This window comes from Canis lupus, chromosome 33 (assembly GCF_011100685.1).
Source record: "Canis lupus familiaris isolate Mischka breed German Shepherd chromosome 33, alternate assembly UU_Cfam_GSD_1.0, whole genome shotgun sequence".
Taxonomy (NCBI): domain Eukaryota; kingdom Metazoa; phylum Chordata; class Mammalia; order Carnivora; family Canidae; genus Canis; species Canis lupus.
This window is the reverse complement of record NC_049254.1, coordinates 24485528-24508833: the sequence shown is the minus strand read 5'-3', so window position 1 is coordinate 24508833 and position 23306 is coordinate 24485528. Positions and strand designations below refer to the sequence as shown.

Below are 23306 nucleotides of genomic sequence, written 5' to 3'. Positions count from 1 at the left end.
TTTTTAAACCGATCAGTCCATTTCAGCTCTCTCAGGTCAACGAACCTCTTCCAATGGTTTCCGAATTCATTTCTCGCCACTGCGACTTGAACCAAAAAACCACAGAAATGCTTCTACAGCTAAAATGTAGAAACGAAAAAAAATAAAATAAAAATAAAAAAATAAATAAAAAATAAAAAAATAGTCCCCCGTCGGGGTCCCTGCATGGAGCCTGCTTCTTCTCTCTCTGCCTGTGTCTGCCTCTCTCTCTCTCTCTGTGTCTCTATGAATAAATAAATAAAATCTTAAAAAAATAAAAAAACAAAATAAAAAATAAAATGTAGAAACAAAAAATAAATAAATAAATAAATAAATAAATAAATAAATAAATAAATAAATAAATAATTTTAAAAAGTCCCCCGTCGGGCTCCCTGCATGGAGCCTGCTTCTCCCTCTGCCTGTGTCTCTGCCTCTCTCTCTGTGTCTCTTTGAATAAATAAATAAAATCTTAAAAAAATAAAAAAAAACAAAATAAAAAATAAAATGTAGGAAAAAGAAAAAAAAAAAAGTCCCCCGTCGGGCTCCCTGCATGGAGCCTGCTTCTCCCTCTGTGTCTCTGTCCCTATCTCTCTCTCTGTGTCTCTATGAATAAATAAATAAAATCTTTAAAAAAAATAAAAATAAAATAAAAAATAAAATGTAGAAACAAAAAATAAATAAATAATAAAAATATAGTCCCACGTCGGGCTCCCTGCATGGAGCCTGCTTCTCCCTCTGCCTGTGTCTCTGTCCCTCTCTCTCTCTGTGTGTCTCTATGAATAAATAAATAAAATCGTTAAAAAAATAAAGTGTAGAAACGCCCTTACTTGACATCTACCTTACTTGTTGTCTCATGTTCAAAAAGAACTCAACCCTGCAGGGCGAACGGGGCAAGTCCTAGCCCCGCTGCACGGATGGACAAACTGCAAACTCCTCGTCCAGGGACACAAGGCCAATCCGACAGCAGAACCCGAGGCCGGATCCGGGGCTTGCGGCTTCCAGTCCGGCTGTGCGCGCACCTTGGGGCCGGCTCGGGGGACCCCGCCCGCGCCTTCAGCCTCCGGACGAGCCGTAAGGCAGCCGCCTCACCCGACTTCCGGGGTCCCCAGTCCCACAGCGGGATCCGAGCGGGCGGTGCGCCACGACGCGCAGACCCTCGGCGCCGGGAAGCAAACATCCCGGGGCTGTTGACCCAGGCGGCTCCACGCACCCCGCGGCCTAGAAGTCGCGGCCGCCCAAACCCTCCCGGGTTCGGAGCGCCCTTCGGCCGCCGCCCGCGCCGCGCGCCACGTGAGACGCAGCCCGGCCCCCGAGCGCGCACGCGCGCGCGCGCACCCCGCGGCCCAGCGTCGCGTGATTCGCCGGGGCCGCGCGGGAATAAGCGCCCGCCCGCGCCACTTCCGACGCGGCCTCCTGTTCAGGTTCCGGGGCGCCGGGCAGCTCCCGGGCCTGTGGACCGCGCGCCGCGCCCTCCGGTTCCGGGGGGGGCCGCGCGGCCCGCGGCGGCGGGAATGGAGGAGGCCGGAGCGGGGGAGGCCGAACTGAACTTGTCCCGCCTCACGTTGTCCCCGGAGACGCTGGAGTCGGAGCTGGAGGCGCGGGGCGAGGAGCGGCGCGGGGCCCGCGAGGCGCTGCTGCGGCTGCTCCTGCCTCACAGCCGTCTGGCGTCGCTGCCGCGGGCGCTGGGCAGCGGCTTCCCGCACCTCCAGCTGCTGGACGTGAGCGGCAACGCGTTGACCGCGCTCGGGCCGGAGCTGCTCGCGCTCAGCGGCCTGCGCACGCTGCTGGCCAAGAACAACCGGCTCGGCGGGCCCGGCGCGCTGCCCAAGGGCCTGGCCCGGTCGCCGCTCTGCCGCAGCCTCCAGGTGCTCAACCTCAGCGGCAACTGCTTCCAGGAGGTGCCCGCGTCGTTGCTGCAGCTGCGCGCGCTGCAGACCCTCAGCCTGGGGGGCAACCAGCTGCAGAGCATCCCGGCCGAGATCGAGAACTTGCGGAGGTGAGCGGGGCCCTGCCCCCCCGCCCCAGGGTAGGGAAGCCGGGGGCGGTGTCCCGGAGCCCCGGAGCCCCGGAGCCCCGAGGCCCCGAGGCCCCGGAGCGCTAGGCCCGCTCTTGGCGCGGTTCCTTGGTCACGTAACCGATGGTCTTGCAGGCTCGCTCCGTGACTCTGGCCGGGAGCGCTGCCCGGCCACCGCGGCGAGCTGTAAAGGAAGGCCCGGGAAGACCGCGAGGCTGGCAGCCTTTGCAGTTGTGCCCTAAGCAGATTTGCGAGGGAGGGTTTGGGAATTTTTTTTTTTTTTTTTTTTTTTTTTTTTTTTTTTTGGCTTCTTGGGTCCCAGGAAGGGAGAAGTAGGGACTCAAACGTCAATCTGAGGTGGTCACGTCCTTGCCCTGACGCCTTCGGTGGTTGTCCGTGTCTGACAAACAAGGTGCTTGACCAGACCCTGGCTTTCCACTCCGTTTCCCGCTGCCCTCTCTCTCTGTAGCACTAGTAGCAACGACGATTTGTGAAATGCGGGGAGCCCTGCAGTTTACCGACACCTTATGGGCACTTAGGAAATACGTGGTGAATGGATGCAGTCAGTCCCCTTTGCCTGGAAGGCTGCCTGCCCCTGGCAAACTCCTGTTCATCCTCCAGAAGCCATCTCCAGGGTTGTCTGTTTCCTTCCTTTACCGGCTCCCGGACACTGTTGCTTCCTGTGTACCTCATCCATCCTGCCGTTGCATTTACCTTACTGATTAGAATTCCTTGTTCAGAGGTCTGCCTCACCCACGGGATTATTCGGTAAATATATGTTGAATTAAATGGAAGGGGGAAGCAGAGAAGCAGGATAGCCAAACTCTCCTAAAAGTGCTTTAAAAAGTGCTCCGCAGGGATGTGAGAAACAGAGCAAATGTATTGTCCAAAGTGGGGGAAAAAATATTTGTCATCTGCAGTTTTCACATCATACTTTATTGAGTTTTCTGAGCTAGAAAGAGGTAAATCTAGTGAAAAGAACAGCGGCCTGAGAATAAGAACTCTTGGTGTCCCAGCCTTAGGCGAGTCACTTAACATATCCTGACCACAGCGACCTAATCTTGCAAAATGAGGCATTTGGACAAGATGTCCCTTCGTTGACTCATCAGCAAATATTTATGAAGTACTTACCATGTGTCAGTCACTGTCCTAGGTACTGGGGATACAGCAGCGATATGGTTCAGTTCTCATGGAGCTAACATGCTAGACATTAAATAACTAGTTATAAAACCTCATTAGTTTTTTTTTTTTAAGATTTTATTTATTCATGAGAGAGAGAGAGGCAGAGACACAGGCCAAGGGAGAAGCAGGCTCCATGCAGGAAGCCTGACGTGGGACTCGATCCCGGGTCTCCAGGATCAGGCCCTGGGCCAAAGGCGGTGCTAAACCACTGAGCCACCCGGGCCGCCCCAAAACCTCATTATTTAATTACAGTTTTTATAAGTTCTGTGAAGACAAATGGAATGCCTTGAAATAACAGAGGGGCCTGACTTAGTTTGGTCCTTGAGCAAATAACATTTGAATTGAGAATGGAGAATTGAGAATTTTGAAGGAAGAATAAGAATTAACAAGGTTAAGGTGGGGTGGGATCAGTCTAGGTAAAAGGAACAGGGCATATAAAAGCCGGAAGGCAAGAGGGACCGAAGGCCAACATTTTGAAAGGAGGACATTGTACTAGAGCACAGTGAGAAAGTGCCCAAGAGGGAAAGTTGGCACATAAAAACGTGGAGCAGTCCCAGGCCATGGCGGATCTTGAAGGCCATGGTAAAGTGTGGATTTCATTCTAGGTACACACGGGAGAGTTTTAAGCACATCTGTCTTGTTGTTGCACAGCAATGGAGTGGGGAGAGGGTGAAGAGAAGAGATTTTGAGGGCTCATTAGAAGGAGTTAATTCTAGAATGAAAGATGATGGTCGCTTATATCTGGGTGGTGGTAGGAGAGATATTAAGAAATAGAAAAGTTGGAAAGAGATTTAGACATAAAATTGAGGGCAGCCCCAGTGGCTCAGCGGTTTAGTGCCGTCTTCAGCCCAGGGCATGATCCTGGAGACCCGGGATCGAGTCCCACATCAGGCTCCCTGCATGGAGCCTGCTTTCCCTCTGCCTGTGTCTCTGCCTTTCTCTCTCTGTGTGTCTCTAATAAATAAATAAAATCTTAAAAAAAACAAACAAAAAAAAACCCAGAAAATTGACAGTCCAGTCCTTGGTTCTAATTTTAAAGTTAAATAATTCCAGCTTTCTCATTTGAGTCTTAATATACTGAGAAGGACCTAGAACAGTTATTTCCATCACATGGGGGGAAAGGTAGGCAAAATCGTATTTATTGAGTACTTACAATACTGTAGGCCCTATAGTAGAGGCTCTGTATACAGCTTTTTAATTCTCACAGTGTTTCTGTGAGATGAGAGAAATGAGAGGTTAAGTTATAAGATACCAAAGCCATCGAGTGGTGGAACTGGATTTGACCTCTGGGGTCTCTGACTTCAAACCCAAGAATTTTCCACTGTGATAGAATAGGGCTAGAACCTAATCCTTCTGACTTCTTTTGCATATGTGATCAGGAGGATTGGTCAAAGCTGTTACCTGGTTGACCTGATTTTCTAGGCTAATAAACTATGCTTTTTGGTCATTGTACCTTTGGCTCCAATTGTATATGGGATCTTTTTTGTCAGCGTTTTCATTTTTCGGTTTTATGCTCCATTTTTCTTTACTAGTAAGAATGAGTAGAGGTTTAGGCCATGCTCCAAATTTAAATTCTAGTTGAATGTAAGCTAAAAGGGTCATATAAAAATACAATCTTAGAAGTATAAACAACCTGGGCAGTGGCCTGATTTCACCTCCTCCCCCTTTTTTTAACAGATGAGGACACTGAGATTTAGTATCAGTCACTTGCTTGAAGCCAGATAGTGGCAATGAGATTCATGTGGTTCATGTTCTTTAAAAGCTTTTGGTGAGTGATAGTATTTGAAAATGATTTGATATGGGGACGCTACCTCAAGAAAAGTACTTCCTTTATCCACAAATGTATGGTTCTTGTCTTTCTGTATATCTCTTCCTGTTTCCTGCCTTTTTGTACAGAGCTGTCTCACTAATTCCATCTCCCTTTAACCAACCGTAATGTAGGACTAATTTATATTTTGTTATTCTTAATGTCATTTTTATTGGGTGGAGGAGCAAAACATTTTCTACTTATATCTGTCTTTAAAGTTATTGGTACTAAGGGCCTCTCTTTTTTCAGTGGGTCATTGGCCCTTGCTACAGAAAAGTCACCTACTTAAATCCCTAGGGATACTTTCCAAGAAGCAAATTTAAGGTTGGTCTATTAATGCTAAACAGAAAGGAAAAGAAGAATTCTATAAATTCTATGAATGAGTTTTGTTTTCAATATTCATCAAACACTAAAAAATAGAATTGTTCTAAGCCAGATGAACAGACATGCAGTGTTGACAATTACACATCACAGGAACTTTTAAACACTACAGTTTTGCTTCAAATTCAATAGTAGTTTGTTTTCTCCTTTCAAAAGCATGTTTGGAAAAAGTAGAGTATGTTTTAGAAATTTAATTCCCCCAAATCATTGAAAGGCTTTAAGTCCCTAGAACTTTGGAAATTATTTGAGTTTCGAAGTGAGAAATAAGCCTGAAAGTGTAAATTTAATACTCTGGTTGTGTACTATGATTAATGATACCCTCAGAGAATTTATATGATTTTGAAATAGCAGACTTTGTTATATTTTAGGACATCAGATAACTCTCTGATAAAGTCACAGTTACTACTAAGGTTTGGCATCCCTTCTGTCTGTATATACTCCAAAGCATTGATAGAAGGAGACATTGCATCAGAGCTGACAATGAATGAGACACTAATTTCTCTTAGTTCTTGGACTTAAGTAGAAAGGACAATATTTGCATTTGCTTCCCTTCACCTTATTTTCTTTTCTCCATCATTAGACTATGTTGCAAATTGTTTTTTAACTTTTGAAATCTTTATAAAAGGACTCCCAGGATTGTTAAATTTTCCCCCAGATAGTCCTCTCGTTAAAATAGTTCCTTTTCCAGGATAATTTCTGTGATTTGGATTCCAAATGTTCAATTCTATTCTATTCTGTTTTGTTCTGTTCTATTCTAGTAGCTTCCCTCATTGAAAAAGAAAGATTTCTGAGTAACCAAGCATTAACCATATTTGGTAGGATCAAAAATTCCTGCCCAGGAATCTCCTCCCCCCCCCCCCCCCCCCCCCCCCCATTTAAACCAGTGCTTAGACACTTCTGTGCAGGAGAGAGAATTCACTCTCCTGTCCAAACAGTTGATTTTTGCTACTAGGTAATCTTTGAAAGAGAAAAATATAACATCAGAATTAAAGTTGTCTGCTTACTTTTACTAAGCATTATAGTTCAAGAGAGTGAAATGCAACCTTGGAAAGATTTGCATAATCAGGAAAAAAGTATCAGTATATTTTTAAAATGACAAAACTTCAGATTCAGGTTAGCTTTCTAAGTCACTACATAACAGGGATGTCTGAGATTATGAAATACAGATAGAAATTCAACAAATGAAAGAAATTGTACCTGAAAAAATTTATATAATAAGGAACTCTGGAAAGGACTTTAAAGTAGGTATGTTTTCTAACTTCAGAGAGGTAAAGGCAGGAACTTCATCAATGAAACAAGAATAAGTTTAAAAATTTACAGTTTATGAAAACCCCAGTTAGAATTCCTAGAAATGAAAAAATGTAATTATGAACTCAATGTGTTGAATAGTAGACTGAAGTTAGCTGATGAATGAATCATAAGCTAAAAGATCTTACTGGGGCATTCTTCTGGAATGCAGCATAGAAAGATAAAGAAATTGAAAATATGAAAGAAATGTTTCATGTAAAATTGATCCTAAAATTCAAACTGCTGTTTAGTAAGAATTCTAGAAAGAGAATAGAAAAAATGTAGGAAAAGCTGTGTTTGATGTAATAGTAGCTGAGAATTTCCCATAATTAAAGAAAGATTACTCTAAACTGATAGCTAAACTGAAGCATCATAATAAAACTTTAGGACAATAGAGAAAAAAAGACCCTAACAGCTCCTAATAATAAAAAAAAAAAAAAACAATTACTGACAAAGGAACAGCAGTAATATTGGCTGTAAAGTAATGGAACAGTACTGGGTAATGGAACAGTTCCTAGTGCTTGAGGAAAAGTAACATCAACCCAGAGTTTTATGCTCAGCCAAGCTGCTACTCAACTGTGAAGGAAAGAGATAAAAACATTGGAGACAGAGGACTCAAAGGTTAACAACCATGGGTCCTTGCTGAAAGAACTTGTTAAATATATACTCCAAGAAAAATGGACTTTAAAAGAAATAGCAAGCTCTTTACTAGCCCAGGCTTGTAGCTCACAGCTTAAAAACAACCTATTTTTGGGTATGAGAACTCATTTTAATAAAATTCAGAATTATAAAGAAAAAGAAATAACAAGTTCCAAAAACAATGGTGAACAAAGAAATTGGTAAAACATATTGATAAATCTGAATAATTATTAATCATAAATTAAATTTATTTTCAGATCAAGATAAAACTAATTCTAAATGATACAGAGAGAAGGACAGAAGGCATGGATGTGTGTTTAGGAGTGAGGGAGAGCAAAGGAAATTGGGGTAACTACTAGCAAGGTAAAAATAGCACCTACAGTTCAAAATAGTAGAGGGGGAATGAGAAGAAAGGAAACTTGAATGAAACAAAAGAAGAGAAGAGAAAAAAGGCATTGAGAAATACCTTGGTAATAGAAAACACAAGTCTAAACTTATCAAAATCAAGTTGCATACTGCTTATAAGAGTTATACTTAAGGGTGTGTGGGTGGCTCAGTTGGTTAAGCACCTGCCTTTGGCTCAGGTCCTGATCCTGGCTGGGGTTCTGGGATCAAGCCCTGCATCTGGCTGTCTGCTCAGCAAGGAGTCTGCTTCTTCCTTTCCTTCTGTGATCTTTCATTCTTTCTCAAATAAAAAAGATCTTTTTAAAAAAAAGTTACACTTAAAATAGAAATACCCCAATAAGTTAAAAGCAATGGGATAAAAAAAAGATGTACCAAGCAAATCTCTACCATTTCACATCTGCCCTACTGCATTAGGCTCCAGTCTGGTCATCCTACTTCCACTCCTCTTACCATACTCCTCTTCCCACCACTTACCAAGCTACTTTACATACAGCAGCAACAGTGATCTTTCTAAAGTGTAAGTCAAGTTACACAACTTTGTTCAAAACCCTTCCTACTTAGGGTAAAATTCAAAATTCTAATTAAAGGGCAGCCCGGGTGGCTCAGCGGTTTAGCACTGCTTTCAGTCCAGGGCCTGATCCTGGAGACCCGAGATCAAGTCCCACGCCAGGCTCCCTGGATGGAGCCTGCTTCTCCCACTCCCTCTGCCTGTGTCTCTGCTTCTCTCTCTCTCTGTGTCTCTCATGAATAAATAAAATATTTTTTTTAAAAAAGAAAGTCAATTGGCTTTAAAAAATTCTAATTAAGGCCCTCTGTGATCTGGCTTTCCCCTGCTACATCTCTGACCACATCTCTCCCACCTCTACCACTCTGATGAACCTACAGCTGGCAACACACCAAGCATTTTCTACTCATTCATTTCATTCAGATTTCTGTTCACATGTCATCTAAGAGAACTTTTTCTGACCACCCTGTCTACAATTTCACTTCCATCACCATCTGATTACCACCCCTTTTATAGAGGTAACCTTTAAAGATATCTGATATAATACATACACATTCACTGATTTTTGTCTATCTCACTAGATTGTAAGGTCAAGAACTTGGTCTTATTTATAGTGTGTCCCTGGATTGGTGCCTGGCACATGGTAGGTGCCTAGTTCATATTTGTTAATGAGGCACTTTGTTTGATATTTAATATTATTTCATTTTGAAGAAGAAGGAACTAGGGTGTAACAAGAATAACCGGCCTAAGTACATATACTGATGAATGGTGTATTAAATGAAATAAATACGAACAAAAATAAAACCAGGAGGCAAGATTGATAATTAAAAGAAATAGATTTTAAGGGAAAATAAATTAAAAGGGAAAAAGAGAAATGCTTCTTGTGAATTAAGGAACAGTTCAGCAAGGATTTATCTGCTTCTGTATTTTCAGGGGAAAGAGCAAAACTTGGTAATTATGAAGGGAGGAAGGAAAATTCTGGTTCTGGTGGAAGACTAACCACAAGAGCAAGACAAAATAATAAGTAATGCTATACAAATTTTGAATTGCACAGTTAATAAGTTTCATCCTAGTAGCTCCACATTCATTTTACACATGCAAAATGTGAACAAAAAATAGACCATTCCCTAGGCCACAGAGAAGCAAGATTATGCAGAACGTATATTTAACAACAAAGCTCCCAACAAATTAATAAGACAAAACCATGTAACCTGTGAGAAAAATGGATAAAGAATAGAAAGAGGCAATTCTCTAAAGATATACAAGTGGACAAAAACACTTGTTTTTTGCTAATAAATTCACTAGAATAACTAGAGAACTGCAGATTAAAAAAACAGAATGGTACCATTTTTCACACAAATAGTAAAAGTAATAAAAAAATAATAAATTAAGCAAATGATAGTAAGTGTTGGCAGGGTTATATGGTAAGAAGTACTCTTAATTTGCTAATTGTGGATTTGTAATTAGCTGTAGCTCTGCAGAGTAACGTGGCTTTACCTTTTAACATTATCCTATTTTTTTAACCTTACATCCTAAAATCTTCCCCTAGAGCTCTAATGTGGTGAATCTGGATGGGGCCTGGAATTCATAGCTTTAAAAGTATCCCAGGTAATCCTTACCCTGGGAGTTTCGGTATTAGTTTAGTAGGCTATTTTCTGCCACGTTCAAAAGTGTCTTAAAAGAATCCTAGCGTCTGTTAAGTTAGCGGATTTAGCAGGAAGACAAAAGTAACATAGTAATGGAAAAGATCTGTAGGTATACATTTTCTTTTTTTTTCTTCTTTTTTTTTCTGTATGTATATGTTTTAGTAATACTTATATATATTTAAAAATTACATATGTTGTAAGAACTGATTCTGCCACTCCCTGCAAAAACATCTTGGAGAGAGCCTTTCTACAGTCATCACCACAAAAAGTAACAGTACATCTTGGTGCAATGTATGCTATGTCTAAAATGTTGTTAATTTGGTGGAAAGTAAGGTAACTATCTGAAGCTTTAGTTTCATGATAGTGGTCAATTTTACATAATTTATTTAGCTGGCTCCTGAAGAATGCATTTGCTACAGTAAGAACAAAGAAGAAATGTAGAGTTCAGCCATGTTTTTCCACTCTTTTCAGAAAAAGGTTAGTTAGTGGTTGTCCCATTGCCTCATAGTGCATCAAAGCCATGCCTATCAGCACAGAATTCAGGCTTCATATAATCTGGCTTTCCTTCAGCCTTTTCTCTGGGTTCTTCAACAGGAACTGTACTCTTCTGTGTTAAAAGATCTGTCCATTGTCCCATAAAAGCCGTCCCCTCCAACCTCTGAAAGTGTCTTGTTTCCTCCCATCTGCATGAGCTCATAAATTCATGGTCCTGCTGAAGTCACAACACTTTTGCAAAGCCTTCCCAGTCTCAAGTACTGTGTCCTTATCTTACTTCTCTACTTAACTCTATCATTTATGGATTGCTCTGCTTATTTTAATATTTTAATCATAGTATACTTACTTTTGGCCTTGTTTTGTGTTTAGTTATAATGTTGTCTAACAATATTGTGTCTTACCTGCTTACCCGTAATATAAGCTCTCTGAAGATTGCATATTTCTCTAGCGCCTATATAGCATATAGCAGATTCTAAGTAAAATATTTGCTGAATGAATAAATGAAATCTGTTCGTTGTAATAAAGACCTTGGGATGTCTTGTGTGACTTTTGTTTGTTTACATTTTTGTTTTTATTCATTTATTTTTACAGTTTAGAGTGTTTATATCTCGGAGGAAACTTCATCAAAGAAATTCCACCAGAATTAGCAAATCTGCCTTCTCTAAGTTACTTGGTATTATGTGACAACAAAATCCAAAGTGTGCCTCCTCAGCTTTCACAGTGAGTAGTTTCAGGCAGTCTAAGTATACACAGAGATCCTTGCTTAGGAATTTTTGCCTTGCATTCATTCCATGTGTTTTATATGTAGAAGAGAATTAGGCATTCTCAAGGTAAATGATCCATGAGAATTACAGTTCTAAGGTTTGCTGTGAGTTGAATTGCTTATTTTTAACATTACTTTTAAATGCCCTGGTTTACTTCTCAACATATTTGTTTAGCCTGTTTTCTCTAATCAAAAATAGAGTAATTTGGTATAGATTTTCCCAGGTTTTATGGAATTTTATTTTTAATATGAAACATTTCTATCCTGATGAAATAATGTGAAGGATCTTGATTTCTGTTGAATTTTAAATCTTTCTTCTTATAGGTATCTGAATGATAAAGCATGCTAAAAAAAACCTTTAAATCTAGCATTCATATCAGCTTAGCACATCAGAATACTAATTATTCTAGACTCTCTAGGATTCTATGGGCAAATGTCAGTTCATGATATTTACAAGTCTGCACTTGGTCTAGTTTCAGCTTTTTATTTTACTTCTGTTGACCTTAATTGCTCATCCTCAAGGGAAATCAAGTTCTTCACTTAACTTTCTTGGTAGTTAGCTTGCTCGCTGCCATTGATTTTTGTACTGCGTTCATTGTAGATTGCATTCGCTTCGTTCTCTCAGTCTTCACAATAACTTGCTGACATACCTGCCTCGAGAGATTCTCAACCTTGTTCATTTGGAAGAATTGAGTTTGCGAGGAAATCCATTGGTTGTTCGTTTTGTTAGAGATTTAACCTATGACCCTCCAACTCTCCTGGAATTAGCTGCACGGACCATTAAAATTCGAAATATTTCCTACACTCCCTACGATCTTCCTGGGAATCTTCTTAGATACTTGAGTTTAGCCAGCAATTGTCCAAACCCAAAGTGTGGAGGTAAGTTAATTCATTGTATATGTTTCCTATTCATTTAGCTATTTTTTTAAAGACTTTTTATTTATTTATTAGAGACACACACAGTGAGAGAAGCAAAGACACGGGCAGAGGGAGAAGCAGGCTCCATGCAGGGAGCCCGACATGGGACTTGATCCTGGGTTTCCAGGATCACACCCTGGGTCAAAGGCCATGCTAAACCGCTGAGCCACCAGGGCTGCCCTCATTTAGCTATTTTTTATATTGATGATCTAAATTTTTAATTAGTCATCTAATTAGTCATCTTTCAGAGATGGCTTTTTTAGTCTCAGTTTCCCTCATCCTTTCACCCTTTTATCAGAAAAGTAAGATATTTCTCCCTCTTCTCCCTTTCTCCTTTTTTTTTTTTTTAGTACTTTACAATTCATACAGAAGGAAAATAACCAGAAAGTCTCCTCATGTCTTGGAACTGTCATAAGATAGTAGAATAAGGTGGTAAAATTAGAGGGAACACAAAGGAAGCATAAATAGTCCTAACAGTTTAAAAAGAGTTTCCAAAATGTTTGGCCGTCTTTCATATTTATTTGTAGGACATTCTCCTAGACCCACTGTTTGTTCTAAGTATCAGGTACCTTTATAGAGTATGATTCAGGATGTAGGAGAATAGGCTGAATGTATCAATTTTGGAGTGTACTCTAGACTTTTATATTCTTGTAAATCCATGATTCAAAATTTATTGAGTTTAGAGCATCTGGAGAGGATTAAAGAAATGATAGACTATAGGACAGAGTAAAGTAAGAATTCAGAGTACTCTTGGAAATCATAGGAGGGAGAGAGTACATTTGATTAGATCTGGAAAAATGAGCTGATTTCTTGAAGTCTGAGTTGGATTTTGATATGGTAAGTAAGATTTAGGATAGGAAACTTTTCAGTTGGAGAGAGCAAAATTAGACACAATACTAGATGGGGTACAATATCAGAGGAGTTAAATAATGTGGCTCAAATGTACAGTTAGGGAAGTATATGAGAGGAATAAAGGATACATTAAGGCCCAGTTATGAAGGCCTAGAGTGCCAGGATGTATGGGTGGGAGCTGGTGATTGATAGCAGGTCGTTTTATTTTATCTCTTTCATAAATGACTACTTTTTAAAAATCCAACCTAATAGGGGTACAGAAAGGTTTTTACTGTAATAGCAGAAATGTAGTTGCAGGGGAAATTCTGCATAATGATGATCAGAGCCAGATAAGATTTTCCCTGAAAGTCCCATCATGCCTTGAAATTGAAGGTTAAAAGAGAGAAAATGATTTAAATTTCTCAAAGAATATTAAAAAATAGAAAAGACACTTGGTTTAAAAAAGATGATACTCTGGGCCATTTCTGGCTACTCACTCTTAGAAATAGAAGGTGCTGTGCTGTGTCAGATTAGAAGTGCTTAAGCTCTTCACTGTGGCTCTCCTTTCCCAAGCTGACTTTAACATAGATGGGAGACAGCATTCATACCATACCTTATGGCTTAATAATCTATGTCTGATCTCCTCTTTGAATCTATCCTTTTCTAAAAATGGACCTCTACAAGAATTATCTTTTCTTTTTAAAATGCTTTTCTTAATGACTTTTTTTAGTGTACTAATACATCATTTATCTTACAAGTATACTTTAAAAATTATTAGTTTAGGGACACCTGGATGGCTCAGTGGTTGAGCATCTGCCTTCGGCTCAGGTCGTGATCCTGGGGTCCTAGGATCGAGTTCCGCATCAGGCTCCCTGCAGGGAACCTGCTTCTCCCTCTGCCTGTGTCTCTTTCTCTCTCTATGTGTCTCTCATGAATAAATAAATAAAATATTTTTTAAAAATAAAAATTTTTAGTTTAAAAAGCAAGATTATACAGAAATTAAGCCAGTAATGTTTTCCCCCTCAGACTCATTAGCTATTAAATACTAAGTTAAATAAAACTAAACTTTTTTTAAAGATTTATTTATTGATTTTAGATCGAGAGGACACACATTCTTGAGTATGTGGGTTGGGGGAGGTGAAGAGGGAGAGAATCTTTAAGCAGACTCCCTGCCCCACCCCGAACACAGAGGGTGAGGGCAGGGGGAGCTGGATCTCACGACCATGAGATCATGATCTGAGCCGTAATCAGAGTCAGTCTTAACCAACTAAGCCACACAGGTGCCCCAACAAAAGCACATTTATATTCAGAGATTTTTTTTTGCCTTTGTAGAGTCTGAGATCCTAGAAATGACAAGACAGTATTGTATCGTTTTTTTCTCATGGTAACTCTATAATACTTTATTACACCCATCTTTTTTTAGAATGTTAACACATTAGGGGGGATTTACCATCAATATTGATTGACCAGTTTATTGCATTTATATACTTTCCTAAATTGTTCAAAATAACATACTATGAAGTCCCCTTTTTAAACTATGGATTATACTGACTACAGGATCAGAAAATTAGAAAGTTAATGAGGGAAGTATTAGGAAAAAGATAAATAGAAATCATGTTTCTCCTTTGCTTGAAGCACATCTTTTTAGTTTAGACCCTTATGTAATACAGAGTAGTTGGTGCCAGAGCAATCTTAGGGTATACAAAGTTGAGATTGCTCTGCAGAAAGGTGATGGGACCCAGAGTTGTAGATGCTCCGGTTATACTGAACCCTGAGCCACAATGACCTCTGCTTTCCTCTCAGCTCTAGCTGTATTTTTACTTAGTTGAAGGGCCTCAGCTCAGGAGCAGTAAATTAGAAATCAAAAAAGGTAAATACTGTTTCAGTCTACCTAACAATGTATAATTGTGTGAGAATCAAGTGAGATCATTAGTAAAACAACTTTGAAACCTGTAGGTTTAGAACCTGTGGAAATATAAGATGGTATTTTGTTGGGATCCCTGGGTGGTGCAGCGGTTTGGCGCCTGCCTTTGGCCCAGGGCGCGATCCTGGAGACTGGGGATCGAATCCCACGTCGGGCTCCCTGCGTGGAGCCTGCTTCTCCCTCTGCCTGTGTCTCTGCCTCTCCGTCTCTCTCTGTGTGACTGTCATGAATAAATAAATAAAATGTTTAAAAAAAAAAAAAAGATGGTATTTTGTTTCTTTGAATCTTGCCTTCCCAATACATAGAACAGGAGTACTAGAAATCATCTCCTTTCTGCAAATTTTGTGTATGACAACTAATCTTGTAAGATCATTATTAAAGGAGTTTTGTGGAGTTTTTAAAAATATTTTATTTATTTATTTGAGAGAGAGCATGAGAGCACTAGCCGGGGGGGGGGGGGGGGGGGGGGGAGGTGCAAAAGGAGAGGGATAAGCAGACTCCCCTGGGGTCATGACCTGAGCCAAAGGCAGATGCTTAACCAACTGAGCCACCCAGGCACCCCTTGTGGGTTTTTTTTTTTTTTTTTTTTTTCCTAATTTCTTGACTGTAGGGTAGTATCCAGGAGTGGCTTGGGTATGGAAGAAGAACATGTTAGGTATCCTATAATCTCTCCTATAATCAGCCACTGTCCACCAAGTCATCCAGAGAAAACAAGCTAAGTAAACAGTATCCTTTTAATGCTAGCTCCCTTTAAGATAAATCTTATCTGGCCTTCTCTTTGTAGCCAGATTGCCATCCCTAAGACCTTTGGTATTTCTATAAACAGCTATAGAAGTAACTACTGCTTCTGCTTACAATTCACAAAAAAGAAGACTGTATATGACTTTTCTTTAGAATGCTGGAGAAAGAGTTGAAAAAGAAATGGCTCTTTGCTTTGTAATAATTATTTTGTACTTAATTCCTTCTTTTCTCCAGGAGTCTACTTTGACTGCTGTGTCAGACAAATTAAGTTTGTGGACTTCTGTGGGAAGTACCGCCTCCCACTGATGCACTACTTATGTTCTCCAGAATGCTCTTCCCCTTGCAGTTCCGCCTCTCACAGCTCCACATCGCAGAGTGAATCTGACTCGGAGGACGAAGCTAGTGTTGCTGCACACAGAATGCAGAAAGTTCTTCTTGGTTGAAAAGAATGCAGGGTGGTATGAAACAATTAAAAGAACTGAGCAAAGGTGATTAGAAAAAAAGATGGACTTCAAAGTTTACTAGAAACCATATCTTCATCTTGAATCTCCATGAGAGAGCTAGAGATGATGGAAACTATTTTGTATTTCATCTTCACATTCAACAGGAATGAGTCCAGTTCCATGTTTGGATTCTTTGAATATAATTCACTCTGAATAGTGGTTTCAAGTTTAGCTGATTGTTTGCAGTTTTCACTCAAGTTTTGCATGAATCACACAGCATAATGGAGCATTCTGTAGAGCAGTGCTACAATAAACCATGAGTGGTGTAACTTGTGATAGTGGAGATGAAGAAAGAAATGATCAGAGCTGTAATTTTTATCAGAGTTGTCCTTACGTTTAGACTGAAGACTATAACAGGATTAACCTTCCCTTCTTATATTGCCCACATGTCTAGATTACAGAGCTGTTGAGATAAGCTCACAGATATTACATAGGACCTAACCCTTTCTGACCTAACTGGTAAAGTGAGGGATATAATTTTTATGTGGGATTTTAAAACTCTTCAGTAGTGCTCTTTTGTTCTCTATGATTGTTGTTGCCCTTCTGTAATCCAGAATGACTGTTAGAGTGCCTTAATCCTAGCAAGGTTTTAGAAATTTATTCAAGGAATGATGCCAGAGCAGCCTATATAACCTGACATACTATGCAGGACACTTTAAAATATGCTTTAACAGAACTAGATAAACAGCTGTATATCTAACATCAGAGCTCATGGCTAACTTAACTTGTGTTTTTTGTTTAAATATGAAGTAATCCTTGTAAGGAAATAACTTTTACACTAATGGGAAGTAGTGTCTTGATTAATCTTTTCATCATAAGACAGAATGATAGCTTTTGATTTAAGAATCTGTCAGATTTCTTCTAACAAAAGAGATGTATGCTTGGAAAGCTTCTTTGTATCTTGCATTAAAGGAGTAAGAAAATGAGTTTAAAATTTTTAAGTCATACCTGACTCCTTTGCCTGTGTTTTCTGAACTGTAACTTTCTCTACATTTTAAAGAAAAACTAGAAAACCGTTACAGCAAGCCAAGTAAAATTGTGGGCAGCAGTCATTTGTGTAAAGACTTTAAAGCAGTCTTTAAATTGTGTGAAAGAGGATAATTTCCAAAACTAGATTAATCATGTAATACTTTTTGAAAGTAATGTATTGATAACATAAGAAATTTAACTATATCCCTAAAGTGTAGCAGAAAAATATTTCACAAATTGCTATTAGAAATGACCAAATTTTTATTAACTAGTTTGATTTGCAATAAGTATTGAATAATAGTACAATTAGAAGTTGATATTATAAAATAAACAACACATAGTAGGAGTTATTAGATATCCAATAATAAAATGATGTTTTATTGGTAAATGTTACCTATACAGTAATACGCCAGTCAGAAACACATTAAAACATCAGAGGATCTCCCTTCTGACTTCCTGGCATTCACAACTGGGGCACACTATTTCTTAAAAGCAGATTGTTGTATAATAATAATATGTACATATGTTAGGTTTTTGTCATATATTTTTTGTTTTAGAAAAAATATACTGTAGGATAGTTCAAAGTTTATTATGTGTTATTCATGAAACATCATGAGAGTTTCATGACTGCAGTTGTGAAACGCTGCTATAGAGTGAATCCCTTCACTTTGTTATGATGTAATAATATTTTTTTCCTTTTTATTCAGAAATTTTCTAGGTCTATAATAGTAATCTATTATGTTTCTGCTGCCTAGCAAAGTAGTACATGGGTGATTATATCATAAAATGGAAATAATGTAAAGGCTTTGTTTACTTCCACTTGAGCCACAGCAAGCTATGGCTCATACTACAAAATTATGAAAAGTAAAGATGACTTAGGCAGTGCCTAAGTGACAAGGCCAAAATGTTTTGTAACTGATTTAGTTAATACCAATACATAAAATATTTTCATAGAAAATAATGTAATCATAGTAAAATATCCAAAGTGATAGGACCAAATTCTTCTGACTTAAATGCCTCAGTTTACTTCCTAATCCATTACCAGATTGACCTAAGTAACAGCTTGGGTAGCCTTCCAAGAGTTAGTCTTTGTAAAATAAATGGGTAGATATGTAAGTACAATCAAGTACTTCCCAGTTTCCCAGAAAGGTTTACTGATTGATCTTTTATAGATGTAAATAGATCCAACCAGAAATAATTTCTAGCCTTTGCTATATATGCAGATGTATGCCATAATGTACGACAAAATGTTTGTTGTACATGTACATTTGAAAGTCTAAGATCAGTGTGCAATTGTCTTTAGTAACTTTTACTGAAATCTGCATTTCAATTTAGTTCTTTTTTTTTTAATCTTTGACCTAAACTTTTATAAGAGCTGCTAATAATTTCTAAGATTTTCCTTGTTTCTCTTTTCTACCTTCTCTTTTTTTATAACTGGTGATTATAGAAATTAGCCAGAAGATGAGATATAAGGGACTTGATAATTTAGAAACCAGATAGTCAACTCCTGAACCATATAGCTGACTGTGTATTTGAAATGATAGTCTGTCTCTTTAGTTGCTAAGTCACATGTTTGTGTTAAACTAATTAATAAACTTTAATTATTTTTTGAGACTTACAGAATCTGCACTAATTATCATAATGAAATAAGTTTTTGATATTGCTCCAGTTGGATAATTTTAGTGACCAGAACTTCTGTGGATAAAACTACTTAACCACAGCATTAATGTGTTTAGAATGGAGTTCTTCAGTGTTAATATTTGAAATGGAAATGGGTACATTGAACATTCTTAGTAATCTTTATTCCTAGAATACAATTCTCAGTGTCACCAACTCAGTTTGAATAGTCCTAGGATTTTAGGAAATAGGAAGATTAGCTAATACAGTATTTTGCTTCCATAGTGCCAGAGATTGGCTGACCCTAAGGATAAGCTAGCTAAGGTTCTTAGAATTCCTTGCATTTGAATACCAGAGGTAGATCTGAGGGTCACTATTCATATTTTACTTCTAAATGTGTGCCACAGAAGTCTCTTATTCTGAAATTCTTACTGTTTAGAACTTTAAGTTACCAAATTTAAAAGTAAAGATGCATTGTAAACTGTACCTCAAATTCGAGAAATTTTTATATTGATGTAAATAAATGTTAAAGGCAGTCCACACTAGTGCTGTGTAATGCTGCAGACCACTTCTACCAAACACTGTAAATATCAATTTAGGCAAAAGAGAAGAAGGAAAAGGCTGATTGCTGGAGTATTAAATTAAAGAAATCTTTTAAAAGTACCAAAGGGCAGGGAGATTCTCTCTCAGTCACCAGACTCCCAGGGATTTCCTTGAACCAAGAAAGTTCCTTAAAGTAATAGTGAATTGTTTTAAAATCACATGGCCTATTGACTACCATCTGAAAGCCTCTATCACTAAATTTTTTTGGTATCTGCTATTGAGAGATTGTCCACATCCTTCCTTAATGATGGGCCAGCAAGTAAATAGGACTGTCTTGGGATGCCTGGGTGGCTCAGCGGTTAAGCGTCTGCCTTCGGCTCAGGGTGTGATCCTGGAGTCCTGGGATCAAGTCCTACATCAGGTTTTCTGCGTGGAGCCTGCTTCTCCCTCTGCCTATGTCTCTGCCTCCATCTCTCTCTCTTTCTCTCTCTCTCTCTCTCATGAATAAATAAAATCTTTAAAAAAAAAAAAAAAAAAAAAAGGACTGTCTTACAGCCAACCTTGCTCCTTCCAAAGGGAGAAGGTAATACGTCATTAACCTAGAATTTGTGGTACAGCCCTGGTTAATGTTTACTGTGTCACTATCTAAAAAAGAAAAAAATACTAAGCAAATAATTAGTGCAAATAAAGTTTGATCTTTTAAAGCATTTTAGCAGTATTATACCTTAAAAAGTTGTTCTAAAAAGACCCTTTGTAGGGAAAATAACAGTTTTAAAATGTATATATAATTAGTTAAGCTGCATTTATTTAGAAATACCTAATTTTTACTTAACCCCCTTCTTATCCAAAGTAGAGATTTTATTATAGTTAGTATAAATATTACTCCTCATTTAGTCCAAAATAGTCAGCTTTTAAGTTTTGTTGGGTGTTAGTAATAAAGGGTGATGTGCATGTTTTTAGACAACATGATCTGTGATACATAGTTCTGATCCCTCTGTATAGAAAAGTACTTGACTGTCACTGTTTCTGTATTAAGCACTATATTCTTATAACATTAATTTGATGAATTTAATAGCATCCACTTTTGTATTTTCATTATAGTCATGACCTTTTTAAAGACAGCAGTGTCTTCATTTGTGCTAAGAAAGTGTGTGCCTTAAATCCTCCACTGTAGAAAAGTTTGGGGAACTGTGTCGTTTAGTAAGTTGTTTGTGAGATGGTAATGAGCCTTTGCATTTGACTTGAGAGAGAAAGACTGTAAGTGACCTCTGAGGGATTCCTTCCTCTAAAACAGGGCTTAATGTCTGAGTCTAGGGCTTCTGGAGAGGGAATCTCAATTATGCATACTATGGAGAAAGTCAAGCCATAAGGATCAGAGTCCCTTGAAATCAAATCAGTGAAAAGGTATATTCTTTTTTATATTATTTTATAAAGAAAATTTGTCTGGTACCACGAAGGGATGACAGCAGTTCCTAACCAACCTTGTATTACTAGCATTATACAAATATATTACTGTGAGGCCTAGGATATTTTGTGAGTGGTTTTTGTAACACTGGGTTGCAAGGGGCTATGCTTTTAACAATTTTCATGTAAATATCTCCATTTTTTTCTATGTTCCTTGGTTCATATTTGCTAAGAAATGACATAGAAAATAATAGTTCACTAACAACAAATATTGAACACTCACAGGGTAATACTGATTTGGGTGCTACTAGACTTATCTGAGATTTGTCAGTCTCAATTTATCCTAAGGTATAGTATTCAATCTAGTAAATATTAAAATTTATTAGTTTAATGACAGTTATATACCATTGTACCAGGAAGCCATGGTTGGATTAACTAGGTGCATTCACCAGAACTTACTTTCTTTGGCTGTGAATAAATTGGATAAAAACTTTTATTCTAATTTGTGGTTAGAAGAAACCGAGATGAGATTGAAAGTGGTATTGCTGGTACTACAAAAATATTACTAAATTGGTTAATTCTTCTGTTTACAACTGATGTTTTAAGAGAATCCTTTTATTAAATAGTCGGCATTGATGTGGTCATTAATGTGATGTAATATATGTTATTGAGAAGGAATATTAACTTCAACAATAACTTTACAACAGTACAATCATGGAGAGACCTGTGTGCCTGCAACTGGTGTTTGTTGCATTTCTGAGCCCACTTGTATTCATGAGAAACAAAAATATTATTGAATATTGTAAGCTACCAGTATTTTAACATTTTATGAAAAGTTTGGGACTTTATCAACAGAGGATATTGAAAATATATGTACTTTTACTTTAGTCAAATTATTTTTCATTGTCTGATCTCTTAGTTTTATGTATTTGAAATCTTATGAATTAGGGATATCTATATAAGCATATAGATATATAGATATTTAAAACATAATGATAATGTAATTCAGCAACATGATTCAACAATTAAATTTTCTTTTCAGGACAAGATACAGTTAAGTGCATCAAATTTATAAGTTACTTTGATGGTAAATGCTCTAAAAAAATATTTAAGCTACTTCAATTCTGTACCTCCATTTTCCCCACAGGACACACAAAATGTGATGTTATATTAACCCTCTGTGTGAATTTTGCCTTATTAAACATCGTGCCTTATTTTATTAAAAGTACGTTCTTGGAACTTGATTCTGTATTCTGGAAAAGTAACACTATTTTAACAATTGAATTTATTTTTAAAAAATCTAAAATCCTTATAATGTTGGTATTCGCCTGATTACTTGCTGTACCACAGCTTATCATTTGTTCAGTTTCTTCACTACATGAATACATACATTAGGCATGTATTAGCATTTACTCTCTTGCTAGCTACAAAGGATAAAAGATGAATTAGGTGCCTTTCTACCACAGTTCCTTCTGCATCCACAGTCTTTTTTTTTTTTAATTTATTTTTTATTGGTGTTCAATTTACTAACATACAGAATAACCCCCAGTGCCCGTCACCCATTCACTCCCACCCCCCGCCCTCCTCCCCTTCTACCACCCCTAGTTCGTTTCCCAGAGTTAGCAGTCTTTACGTTCTGTCTCCCTTTCTGATATTTCCCACACATTTCTTCTCCCTTCCCTTATATTCCCTTTCACTATTATTTATATTCCCCAAATGAATGAGAACATATAATGTTTGTCCTTCTCCGACTGACTTACTTCACTCAGCATAATAGCCTCCAGTTCCATCCACGTTGAAGCAAATGGTGGGTATTTGTCATTTCTAATAGCTGAGTAATATTCCATTGTATACATAAACCACATCTTCTTTATCCATTCATCTTTCGTTGGACACCGAGGCTCCTTCCACAGTTTGGCTATCGTGGCCATTGCTGCTATAAACATCGGGGTGCAGGTGTCCCGGCGTTTCATTGCATTTGTATCTTTGGGGTAAATCCCCAACAGTGCAATTGCTGGGTGGTAGGGCAGGTCTATTTTTAACTCTTTGAGGAACCTCCACACAGTTTTCCAGAGTGGCTGCACCAGTTCACATTCCCACCAACAGTGTATGAGGGTTCCCTTTTCTCCGCATCCTCTCCAACATTTGTTGTTTCCTGCCTTGTTAATTTTCCCCATTCTCACTGGTGTGAGGTGGTATCTCATTGTGGTTTTGATTTGTATTTCCCTGATGGCAAGTGATGCAGAGCATTTTCTCATATGCATGTTGGCCATGTCTATGTCTTCCTCTGTGAGATTTCTGTTCATGTCTTTTGCCCATTTCATGATTGGATTGTTTGTTTCTTTGGTGTTGAGTTTAATAAGTTCTTTATAGATCTTGGAAACTAGCCCTTTATGCATCCACAGTCTTAACCAGACTTCTGGATGCATGCTTTAGTAAGAAGTTAGTGAAGTCATTTTTCTAATGAAGTTCAGGTACTTAATTGATCAAACAATCTTTTTTTTTTTTTAATTATGATAGTCACAGAGAGGGGGGGCGCAGACATAGGCAGAGGCAGAAGCAGGCTCCATGCACCAGGAGCCCAACGTGGGATTCGATCCTGGGTCTCCAGGATCGCGCCCTGGGCCAAAGGCAGGCGCCAAACCACTGCGCCACCCAGGGATCCCTTGATCAAACAATCTTAACACAAAGTAGTCGAGTGCTGACTGGCCACA

General features: G+C 38.6%; 1 protein-coding gene across 1 annotated transcript; it reads left to right on the top strand.

The window, feature by feature from the left end:
* The first annotated feature begins 1450 nt into the window (after positions 1 to 1450).
* LRRC58 (leucine rich repeat containing 58) lies at positions 1451 to 21836 on the top strand. The gene is made up of 4 exons (XM_038582958.1): positions 1451 to 2014; positions 10971 to 11099; positions 11744 to 12021; positions 15791 to 21836. Exons 1-4 carry the CDS (start codon positions 1530 to 1532, stop codon positions 15997 to 15999), a joined length of 1101 nt encoding a protein of 366 aa, XP_038438886.1. The 5' UTR covers positions 1451 to 1529; the 3' UTR covers positions 16000 to 21836.
* Positions 21837 to 23306: the final 1470 nt, after the last annotated feature.

Excerpts from the sequence above, each read along its gene's own strand:
- LRRC58 (XM_038582958.1), top strand. The coding sequence starts at position 1,530 with ATGGAGGAGGCCGGAGCGGGGGAGGCCGAACTGAACTTGTCCCGCCTC. Across the intron at positions 2,015-10,970 it reads GAGATCGAGAACTTGCGGAG|TTTAGAGTGTTTATATCTCG; the intron begins GTGAGCGGGGCC and ends TTATTTTTACAG. Across the intron at positions 11,100-11,743 it reads GTGCCTCCTCAGCTTTCACA|ATTGCATTCGCTTCGTTCTC; the intron begins GTGAGTAGTTTC and ends CGTTCATTGTAG.